The sequence below is a fragment of the Giraffa tippelskirchi genome, chromosome 3, assembly GCF_054371585.1.
Source record: "Giraffa tippelskirchi isolate mGirTip1 chromosome 3, T2T-mGirTip1v1.2.pri, whole genome shotgun sequence".
NCBI lineage: Eukaryota > Metazoa > Chordata > Mammalia > Artiodactyla > Giraffidae > Giraffa > Giraffa tippelskirchi.
Genome location: NC_137277.1, coordinates 19,747,106 through 19,759,375, shown reverse-complemented (window position 1 = coordinate 19,759,375; position 12,270 = coordinate 19,747,106). Strand labels below are relative to the sequence as shown.

The following is a 12,270-nucleotide window of genomic DNA, read 5'->3' as shown; positions in this document are numbered from 1 at the left end:
ATGTTGATCTTCATTTTTCTGTCCTTGTGGACTCTTCTGGTGATGGGCAAGGAGGAAGGTGGTGCTGGGAGTGAGGAGGGAGTTGGGAAGCAATGTCATCCCAGCCTGCCTCCCCGCTGCCCCTCTGGATCCCCCAGTGTCCAGCCCTGGACACATCCTGACCAGAGCCAGCTGTTTGCAGACCTGAGCCGAGAAGAACTGACAGCTGTGATGAGCTTCCTAACCCAGCAGCTGGGGCCAGACCTGGTGGATGCAGCCCAGGCCCGACCCTCAGACAACTGTGTCTTCTCAATAGAGCTGCAGCTGCCCCCCAAGGCTGCAGCCCTGGCCCACCTGGACAGGGGGAGCCCCCCACCTGCCCGGGAGGCACTGGCTATTGTCTTCTTTGGCAGACAACCCCAGCCCAATGTGACTGAGCTGGTGGTGGGGCCGCTGCCCCGGCCCTCCTACATGCAGGATGTGACCGTGGAGCGTCATGGGGGCCCCCTGCCGTATTACCGACGCCCTGTGCCTCTCCGAGAGTACCTGGACATAGACCAGATGATCTTTGACAGAGAGCTGCCCCAGGCTGCTGGTGTCCTCCACCACTGCTGCTCCTACAAACAAGGAGGACATAAACTGTTGACCATGAACTCAGCTCCCCGTGGCGTGCATTCAGGGGACAGGGCCACCTGGTTTGGCCTCTACTACAACATCTCAGGGGCTGGGTTCTTCCTGCACCCTGTGGGATTGGAGCTGCTGGTAGACCACAAGGCTCTGGACCCTGCCCAGTGGACCGTCCAGAAGGTGTTCTTTCAAGGCCGCTACTATGAGAGTCTGGCCCAGCTGGAGGAGCAGTTTGAGGCTGGCCAGGTGAATGTGGTGGTGATCCCAGACAATGGCACAGGTGGATCCTGGTCCCTGAAGTCCCAGGTGCCCCCGGGTCCAACTCCACCTCTGCAGTTCCATCCTCAGGGCCCCCGCTTCAGTGTCCAGGGCAGTCAAGTGGCCTCCTCATTGTGGACTTTCTCCTTTGGCCTTGGAGGTTTCAGTGGCCCTAGGATCTTTGACATCCGCTTCCAGGGGGAGAGAATTGCATATGAAGTCAGTGTCCAGGAGGCCTTGGCCATCTATGGCGGAAATTCTCCTTTTGCCTTGAGAGGCCGGTATGCAGATGCCAACTTTGGTTTGGGGTACTTTTCCACACCCCTGAGCCGTGGGGTGGACTGTCCCTATTTGGCTACCTACGTGGACTGGCACTTCCTTCTGGAGTCCCAAGCCCCCAAGACACTACGAGACGCCTTTTGTGTGTTTGAGCAGAACAAGGGCCTGCCACTGAGGCGACACCACTCAGATTTTCTTTCCCACTATTTTGGGGGCGTTGTGGAGACAGTGCTGGTCTTCAGGTCTGTGTCCACGATGCTTAATTATGACTATGTGTGGGATATAATCTTCCACCCCAATGGGGCCATAGAAGTCAAATTCCATGCCACAGGCTACATCAGCTCAGTGTTTCTCTTTGGTGCTGCCCGAAGATATGGAAACCAGGTTCGGGAGAACACACTGGGCACTGTCCACACCCACAGTGCCCACTACAAGGTGGATCTGGATGTGGGAGGTAAGACATGCTGGCAGAGGCAACGATTCCAATACAAGAGTCTGAAGTCTTAAGCCTGGATTTAAAAGTTTTCATTGTGCCAATCCCCTGGTTGTCCAGTGGTTAAGACTCCACATTTCCACTGCAGGGGGTAAGGTTCCATCCCTGGTCAGGGTACTAATATCCTGCTTGCTGGGAGGCCAAAGAGAAGAAAAATCTCTTTGAAACATTAAAGGTGTAAAAGTGTATGAATAAATATGAAAGTCATCGAACTCCTCAGAGATTTTCAACCTTAGATAGTTATTCCCTCATGCTTAAAAAAAATAACTCTTTCCTTTTTGAAACTGTGCACGTGCAGTTCTAGAATATATCACGGTGTGTGCTATGTATGATACTATACAGTGGCGGCCACATGGACAGTAGCCCGCCAGGCTCCTTCGTCCATGGGATTTCCCAGGCAAGAGTACTGGAGTGGGTTGCGTTTCCTTCTCCAGGAGGTCTTCCCGACCCGGGGAAGGAACCCACGTCTGTTGCATTGACAGGTGGGTTCTTTACTACTGAGCCACCTGGGAAGACCCATGGTAAGATATACTGGTATAGACATTTAGATTTTTACTGACATTTTTCGACCATAATGTACATATATTTTCTCAGTTCTAATTTCTCACATAACAACATATTACACTCATGCAAACAACAAATATTTACCGAATGCATTGTGCCAAGCACTGGACTAAAACAGTTTAACAAAAGAAATCACATCTCTGCTCTCAGGAGACTTAGGTTATATTGGAGGAGTGGGGACCACATGAAGAGCTCCTGGCAAATGTGAGAGCAACCTTTTTTTTTTAATTGAAGTTTAGTTGGTTTACGATGTTATGTTAATTTCTGCTATGCCGCAAAGTGATTCAGTTATACATACATATATATATTCTTTTTCATATTATTTTCCACTATGGTTTATCTCAGGATATTGAATACAGTTCTCTGTGCTATGCAGTAGGTCTTTGTTGTTTATCCATTCTATATAGTATTTTATGTCTGCTAACCCCAAACTCCCAATCATCCCTCCCCCACAGCAGCCACAAATCTGTTCTCTATAGCTGTAAATCTGTTTCCGTTTCATAGATATGTCAATTTGTGCTGCATTTTATTATTTATAAAAATTTTTAATTGGAAGATAATTTCTTAACAATGTTGTGTTAGTTTCCGCTGTCCAACAATGTGAATCAGCCATAAATATGTGTGTGTGTGTGTATATACATATATATATCCCCTCACTCATGAGTCTCCCTCCCACTCTTTCCCATCCCACCCCTCTAGGTCATCACAGAGCACCTGGCTGAGCTCCCTGCATTATATAGGAACTTCCCACTAGTTATTTTACACAAGGTATTTCAATGCTACACTCTGAATTCGTCCCACCCTCTCCTTCCCTCGCTTTGTCCACAAGTCAGTTCTCTATGTTTATGTCTCCATTCCTGCCCTGCAAATAGGTTCACCACTACCATTTTTCTAGATTTCATATATATGTGTTAATATATGATATTTGGTTTTCTCGTTCTGACTTACTTCACTCTGTATACCAGGCTATAGGTTCATCCTCCTCAGTTCAACTGACTCTCATTCGTTCCTTTTTATGGCTCAGTAATATTCCATTGTATATATGTATTACATCATCTTTATCCATTCATCTGTCAAGGACATTTAGGTTGTTTCCATGTGTTGACTATTGTAAATACTGCTGCTATGAACACAGGGGTACATGTATCTTTTCAAATTATAGTTTTGTCTGAATATATGCCCAGGAGTGGGATTGCTGGATCATATAGTAACTCTATTTTTAGGTTTTAGTGTAGGAGGGTTCCCTTTTCTCCACACCCTCTCCAGCATTTGTTGGGAAATGCTTTTTTCTATTCTTTTATTCTGTTCAATATGGTAGTCACTAGCCACTTCTATTGTATATATGTATATCTCACATCTTCTTAATCTAATCATCAGTTGTTGCACTTAGGTTGCTTCTAGGTCTTGGCTATTGTAACTACTGTGGCTATGAACTTTGGGGTGCATGTATTTTTTTGAATTACAGTTTTCTCCCAGGCCCAGAAGTGGAATTTCTGGATCACATGGCAACTCTATCTTTACTTTTCTGAGGAACCTCCATACTGTTCTCCTTGGTGGCTGCATCAATTTACATTCCTACTAACAATGTAAGAAGGTTCCCTTTTCTCCACACCCTGAGAGAAAGATTTTTATGCTTATCCTCTTTGTATCTCAGTTTACTCAAGTGTAAAAATGGTTTAACAATGCATTTCTCATAAGATTGTTGTGAGGATTAATGACTATTTGAAAACCTTCTTTCTTTTGAAATAACTCTTTTGTTTTTGGCTGAGCTGGGCCTTCATTGCAGAGCATGGTCTCTTTGTCATCATGGTTGGGCTGTCTCTAGTTGTGGCTCACGGGCTTCTCTTGTTGTGGAGAACAGGTTCTAGAACGTGAGGGCTCAGTTAGTTGTGGCTCTCGGGCTTAGATGTCCCAGTTCAGTTCAGTTCAGTCGCTCAGTTATGTCCGACTCTTTGCGACCCCACGAACCGCAGCACACCAGGCCTCCCTGTCCATCACCAACTCCCTGAGTCCACCCAAACCCATGTCCATCGAGTCGGTGATGCCATCCAGCCATCTCATCCTCTGTCATCCCCTTCTCTTCCTGCCCTCAATCTTTCCCAGCATCAGGGTCTTTTCCAATGAGTCAACTCTTCACATTAAGTGGCCAAAGTATTGGAGTTTCAGCTTCAACATTAGTCCTTCCAATGAACACCCAGGACTGATCTCCTTTAGGATGGACTGGTTGGATCTCCTTGCAGTCCAAGGGACTCTCAAGAGTCTTCTTCAACACCGCAGTTCAAAAGAATCAATTCTTTGGTGCTCAGCTTTCTTTATAGTTCAACTCTCACATCCATACATGACCACTGGAAAAACCATAGCCTTGACTAGACGGACCTTTGTTGGCAAAGTAATGTCTCTGCTTTTTAATACGCTGTTTAGGTTGGTCATAACTTTCCTTCCAAGGAGTAAGCGTCTTTTAATTTCATGGCTGCAGTCACCATCTGCAGTGATTTTAGACCCCAGAAAAATAAAGTCAGCCACTGTTTCCACTGTTTCCCCATCTATCTGCCATGAAGTGATGGGACTGGATGCCATGATCTTAGTTTTCTGAACGTTGAGCTTTAAGCCAACTTTTTCACTCTTCTCTTTCACTTTCATCAAGAGGCTCTTTAGTTCTTCTTCACTTTCTGCCATAAGGGTGGTGTCATCTGCATATCTGAGGTTATTGATATTTCTCCCGGCAATCTTGATTCCAGCTTGTGCTTCCTCCAGCCCAGCGTTTCTCATGATGTACTCTGCATATAAGTTAAATAAGCAGGGTGACAATATACAGCCTTAACGTACTCCTTTTCCTATTTGGAATCAGTCTGTTGTTCCACGTCCAATTCTAACTGTTGCTTCCTGACCTGCATACAGGTTTCTCAAGAGACAGGTCAGGTGGTCTGGTATTCCCATCTCTTTCAGAATTTTCCACAGTTTATTGTGATCCACACAGTTAGGGCATGTTAAATTTTAGTTCCTTGACCAGAGATCAAACCTGCATCCTATGCAGTGGAAGATGAATTCTTAACCATTGGACCACCAGCGAAGTCCCTGAAATAACTTTAGACTTACAGAAAAATTGCAGACATTATACAGAGTTGCCATATATCCTTCATTGACTCCCCTTAATGTTAACATCTTACAGAAGCACAAGACAGTCAAACACAGGAAATTAACATGATTACAATACTATAAACAGCAGACCTGATGAGAATTTTATGAGTTCTTCCACTGATTTCCTTTCTCTGTTTCAGGATCTAAACCAGCATCTCACATTGCACTTAGATGTCCTGTCTCTTTATGGTCTTCTCCAATCTGCAGCAGTTCCTATTATTTATCTGTTTGGCTGCATCCAGTCTTAGTTGCAGTATGTGGGATCGTCACTACATCAAGCAAGATCTTTTGTTGCAGCCCACAGGCTCTCTTGTTGTGCCAGGCACTCTAGAACATGAGGGCTCCATAGTTGTGGTGCGTAGGCTTCCTTGCCGCACAGCACATGAGATCTTAGGTAGACTCTTGGATTCCCCCAACCAGAAATCAAACCCACATCCTCTGCATTGCAAGGCAGATGCTTAACCACTGGAACACAGAGAAGTCCCAGGAATGGACACTTTAGAAGATACTAGTTAATCATTTTGTAGAATGTCTTTCTTTGGGTTTTCTCTGATACTGTCTCATGATTAGATTGAGCTTGTGTTTTTGTTTTCATGGAGTTTCTTGGGTAAGAAAACCACAGGAATGACATTACACCCTTCTCAGAGCATCGTATCCTGGGGTACACCATGTCCTTATGTCTTATCGCCAGTGATGTGGGACTCAAGAACTTGGTTAAGGTGGTATTTTCCAGCTACCTCCATTGCAAAAGTTACTGTTTTTCCACTTGCAATTAATAAATATTTGGGGTAAATTTTTGATGCTGTGCAAATATACCATTTCTTTTCTTCTCAAGCTCTTGCCTACGAATATTAGCATCTATTGGTGGATGCTATGCAAATATACCATTTCTTTTCTTCTCAAGCTCTTTCTTCTCAAACTCTTGCCTATGAATATTAGCATGTATTGGTGGATTTTTCCTGCAACAGTGATTATTACTGTGTCATTTACATTTGTCTCTTTTTCTTTATACATTTATTCATTGGAATTTTCCATAAGAAAGTGTTGTCCCTCCATTTTATTTATATATGTAATTATTTATTCATAACTGTATGGACTCATGGATATTTTATTCTAAGGGTTATAAGCCCCTACTATCATTTTTTTTTCCTTAAATTGTTCCAGCTTTGGTCATTGGGAGGACCTTCAGGTTGGTTTTTGTGTCCTGCTGACATGATTCCCACCTTTTTTGAGCACTTCTTTAGTCTCTGGCACCACAATATGTTCCTATTCCATCTTGTATTTTCCCTCTTCTAACCCTTAATTCAACCACTTCCCCAAGAATCTCTGGTTTCTTTTATTGGAGAATAGTATTTAGAAACCAAGATCTGGGTACCAGCTGTGCTCATTATTCCTGGGATGTCATTGCTTTTAGGGTCTCTTATTGGACTTAACTAGAAAATATATATGTATGTATTCTAACTGACACACATGTCTCTATTTATCTCTATATCCAAATTAGGACAACTCTTTTTTTGAAAAAAATTATGTACTTGTCTATTTATTTATGGCTTTGCTGTGTCTTTGTTGCTGTGAGTGGGGTTTCTCTAGCTGCAATGCACAGGCTTCTCATTGTGGCGGTTTCTCTTGTTGCAGACCACAGACTCTAGAGTGCAGACTCAGTAGTTGAGGTGCATGGGCTTAGTTTCCCCAAGGCATGTGGAATTTTCCCAGACTAGAAATCGAATCCATGTCCCCTGAATTGGACAGGGAAATCCTTAAAAAAAAAAAAAAAAACTTTTTATTGGAGAATAACTGATTAACAGTGTTGTGATAGTTTCAGGTAGATAGCAAAGGGACTCAGCCATACATATACTTGTATCCATTCTCCCTCAAAATTCCCCCCATCCAGGCTGAAAAATATTTATATATTTATTTATCTATTTGGCAGCACCAGGTTGCATGCGAATTCTTGGTTGATTCATGTGTATCTAGTTCCCTGACCAGGGATCAAACCTGGGCCCCCTGCATTGGGAGCTCAGAGTCTTAGCCACTGGACCACTTGAGAAGTACCTATGGCAAACCTTAAAGCACATGGAATGGTGCCTGATACGCGTGGAGAAGTATTAGCTATCATTGTTGTTCTTATTATCCATATGAGTTTGCTTGTGTGGCTGTACCAGAAAAGAGAACTCTTGGCCTGTAATTATCATCTATAAGTAGAAAGGCTTCCCTGGTGACTCAGATGGTAAAGAATCTGCCTGCAAGGCAGGAGACTCTGGTTCGATCCCTGGGTTGGGAAGATCCCCTAGAGAAGGGAATGGTTATCCACTCCAGTATTCTTGCCTGGAAAATTTCATAGACAGAGGAGCCTGGAGACCTACAGTCCATGGACTCACAAACAGTCAGAAATGACTGAGCGACTAACACACACATAAGCAGAAAATGTGGAGTGTGGACTAGGAGCAGTAATTCACAAGAGGAAAGTGAGGCTTTGCTTAATCAGTCTCTGCTCTCTCTAATCTTTTGAAGGTATGGAGGGAGCTTCCGGCATGTTTTGACTTACTGTTCTTTGGTCTCAGATCACTTAAGTTGATTCCTAATGTGGAACCTAGCTGGACTCCAATAAATTCATTCAAAACAAATATGCAGGCAACATACTGTGCCTAATTCCTTGCCAAACCCCAAACGATAGAAAACACCACTAAGCTCCAGCAGTGTTGGGCCTGGGGTCTGACTTTCCTTTCCACTGGTCTGCATGTCTGCTGTCCATGTGTGGTGGAGCCAATTGATGTTGGTTTCCTCTGGATACTCATGTATAGTCAGTGTAGAACCAGACTGAGACTTAGGTCTCCGGCACTGCCATGAAACTAACCATGTGCCCTTGGTGACAAACCAGGGCACATCTAAGCCTCAGTTGTCCCATCCATAAAATGGGTTGTTGTGTAAGTAAAGCTTCAATCCATGTAAAGCCCTCAGCACACTGCCTGTGTAGAACTCCTCCAAGTTCAGTAAATTGAGCTACTGCTGTGATAATGTTCATGAGAAGGCAGCTCTAATGATGGAGCTTCAGATATGATATGCAGACGTTTTCCTCAGATCAGAAAGAACCTGACTCTGCACATTGCCTGCTAGACTGCTCCAACCTCAGGTAAACTACCCTACCTTCAGCTCCTCAGAAGGAGAAGGTCAATGGAAACTCAGTCATAGGGCATCTGGAGTTATTACCAGAGATGATGTCCAGAAAAAAGATCTCCAAATCTCTGGATCAGGGACATCCTGGGGATAAGGGAGGGAAGCAAGGGACACACTCAATCTGGCCTTGTCTTTGGCTCCTACTCTGAAGCCAGGAGCAGGTAGATTCCAGAGGAGGCAGGGCAGCTGCCTGACCAACTCTCGCCCCTCTCTTCCCCCTACTCCACTCCTCCAGGACTGGAGAACTGGGTTTGGGCTGAGGACATGGCTTTTGTCCCCATGGCGGTACCCTGGAGCCCTGAGCACCAGATACAGAGGCTGCAGGTGACCCGGAAGCAGCTGGAGACGGAGGAGCAGGCCGCCTTCCCCCTGGGAGGGGTCTCCCCTCGATACCTGTACCTGGCCAGCAAGAAGAACAACAAGTGGGGGCACCCTCGGGGCTACCGCATCCAGACGGTCAGCTTTGCTGGGGAGCCACTGCCCCAGAACAGCTCTATGGAGAGAGCCTTCAGCTGGGCAAGGTGAGTGATGGGATATAAGGGAAGCACTGGGGGAGGTGGATGGTACAAAAGGCTATGTGTTGCTGGGAACCCAGGTTCCCCACTTCCCATGGGTGTGCGTACACACTCACAGTCACACATTCTCACACACATGCATTCCTACAGCCACAATCTTAGGCTGCTCAAATTGAAGCCTACTGGGTGAATGGATGAATGGAAAGATAGATACTGAATCAAATGTGAAAAACTGTTTAAGGCATCAGTAGGATCTACGAGGTGGGTATGTGGATGTTTACTATACTACTCTTTCAAGTTTTCTATATGTTTAAAATGTTCATAATCAAGGTTGGAGAGGAGAGACTTCCCTGGCAGTCCAGTGGTTAAGACTTTGCCTTCCAGTGCAGGGGTTGTGGGTTTTATCCCTGGTCAGGGAGCTAAGATCCCATATTTCTCATGGCCAAAAAACCAAAACATGAAACAGAAGCAAGATTATAACAAATACAATAAAGACTTTTAAAAAATGGTCCACATCAAAAAAAAACCTTATAAAAAAAAGATTGAGTCAAAATAGTTATTGAAAAATCCATAAACAAATGCCGGAGAGGGTATGGTGAGAAAAGAACACCCCCTATACTACTTGTGGGAATGTAAATTGGTACAGCCACTATGGAGAACATAGTATGGACATTCCTTAAACACTAAAAAATAGAACTACCATAGGATCCTGCAATCCCACTCCTGGACATATACCCAGAGAAAAATATGATCTAAAAGTATACATGCACCCCAGTGTTCACTGCAGCACTCTTCACAGCACTGTTTGCAGCCAAGACATGGAAACAACCTAAATGTCCATCGACAGAGGAATGGATAAAGAACATATGGCACATATACACAATGGAATATTACTCAGCCATTAAAAAGAAGTAATGGCTTCAGCTCCTCAGAAGGAGAAGGTCAGTGGAAACCCAGCCACATAAAATAATAGTTTAAGGAGTATGCTCAACCTAGTAGAATCAAATTTCTTTAAGTACCTTTGAAGAACACCCTAACATAAAATGTATGAAATTTAACCACCAGTGGTCACTTATCTCTCAATAAAACGGGGGTAGGGGTATTGGTAGGGTGGAGGACATTTGCAGCAACGTGAATGAACCTAGAGACTGTCATACTGAGTGAAGTAAGTCAGTCAGAGAAGGAGAAATATCGTATGACATCCCTTATATTCGAAATCGAAAAAAAAAAATTATACAAGTGAACTTATTCACAAAACAGAAACAGACTCACAGACTTAGAGAACAAACTTATGGTTGCCAGGAAGGAAGGGTGAGGGGAAGGGATAGTTGGGGAGTTTGGGATTGACATATACACTCAGCTATGCTTAAAATTGGGCTTCCCTGGTGGCCCAGTGGCTAAGAATCCACCTGCCAATGCAGGGGACACGGGCTCGATCCCTGGTCAGGGAGCTAAGATTCCCACATGCTGCAGGGCAACAGAGCCCATTCACCACAACTACTGAGCCAGCACTCCAGAGCTCTGAGCCACCACTACTGAAGCCCTCATGCCTAGAGCCCGTGCTCTTCAACAAAGACTAGTCCTCACTTCCTGCAACTAAAAAAAGCCTGAGCTCACAGCAGCGAAGACCCTGTGCAGCCAAAAATAAAAAAAAATGAAATGGATAACCAACAAGATCCTACTGTGTAGCACAAAGAAGTCTGCTCAATGTTATGTGGCTACTGGAATGGGAGGGGAGTTTGGGGGAGAATGGATACATGAATATGTATGGCCGAGTCCCTTTGCTGTCCACCTGAGACTATCACAACGTTGTTAATCGGCTATACCCTGATACAAAAAAAAAAAGGTTGAAGGGGGGAAGAAAAGAGGAAGAAAGGAGCACAGTTCTGAGGGAGTCCTCCCTAAAATCCAGGTACATGAGATACTGAAATTGACCTAAGCTGGGAATCAGGCCGTGTCTATGCCTATGCATGCAGGCCCAGAGTCCCATGTGCATGGAGGCATGAGCCACAGTCCCACCTGAAGTCTGAACGATGGGCTAGTAGATGTTTGAGATGCATGATATTGAACACATGCAGGAACTTTGTGAGAGAGAGCGTGAGACGTGGACAGAGGACGATAAAGAGACTGGACACCCTAAGACCTTTGTGCTCCTTTCCCCTTTGTGTCCTCTCCTCAGTGTAGCTTCAGGCAGCAGGATGGGTTGATGATCTTGTGGGTCTAATCCAAACCCCTTGCAGGTACCAGCTGGCCGTGACCCAGCGGAAGGAGGGGGAGCCCAGCAGCACCAGCATCTATAATTTGAATGACCCCTGGAGCCCCACCCTGGACTTCAGTGACTTCATTAACAATGAGACCATTGCTGGGCAAGTGAGTTGAGAGGGGGCCTGTGGGGGTGAGGGAGGAGGCAGAGGGAGCAAGCATGAGCCTCCTCACTCTCTTCCAAGTCAGAATCCTGCAGGGGTCTTTAGGACTCACTAAGGAAGAAAGTGTTATGATTTCACATTTTTCCTGGCTGATGAGTCTTTCCGTATGAGGCCACTGTGGGAGGCAGAAGTGTCCTTAGCAGTGCCTGACCTCATGATCCTCTTTCTTCCCCTACTAGGACTTGGTGGCCTGGGTGACAGCGGGTTTCCTGCACATCCCACATGCAGAGGACATTCCCAACACGGTGACAGTGGGGAACGGTGTGGGATTCTTCCTGCGACCCTACAACTTCTTTGACCAGGAGCCTTCCATGGATTCTGCTGACTCCATCTACTTCCGGGAGGACCAGGATGCTGGGTCCTGTGAGGTCAACTCCCTGGCTTGCCTGGCCAAGGCTCCTGCCTGTGCCCCCGACCTCCCTGCCTTCTCCCACGGGGGCTTCTCCCACAACCAGGTGGTTCTTGGAATGGGGAATGTGGCTGGGACCCCAGAGCCAGGGAGTGTGGGGATGGGAGGGGATGGGCACTGAGCTGGGGAGCCTATGCCCTCTTCTCCCTCTTCACACCCCGAGGTCCTCTTTCTCCCATCGTCCTCCCTTGCCTCCCTCTCCCTGCTGAGAGCATCCTGAATCTGTGATGCCTGAGACAGGAGCTTCTCAGCTCTGTGGACCCCAACCTGCTGGGTTCCTGTCACAGAAAGGAAAGGAATTGCCAGCGAGGATTCTGGAGTCAGGGCTATACTTTCCCCAGAAGACTATTTTTTTTCAAGTTTTTTAAATCTTATTCTCTAAATAAGATATAATTCATATACCATGAA

General features: G+C 45.5%; 1 protein-coding gene across 1 annotated transcript; it reads left to right on the top strand.

Moving 5' to 3' along the window:
• On the top strand, positions 1–11,983 carry LOC145543285 (primary amine oxidase, liver isozyme-like). Its single transcript, XM_081584331.1, has 4 exons — positions 1–1,597; positions 8,748–9,033; positions 11,268–11,397; positions 11,633–11,983. Exons 1-4 carry the CDS (start codon positions 1–3, stop codon positions 11,981–11,983), a joined length of 2,364 nt encoding a protein of 787 aa, XP_081440457.1.
• The last annotated feature ends 287 nt before the right edge of the window (positions 11,984–12,270 follow it).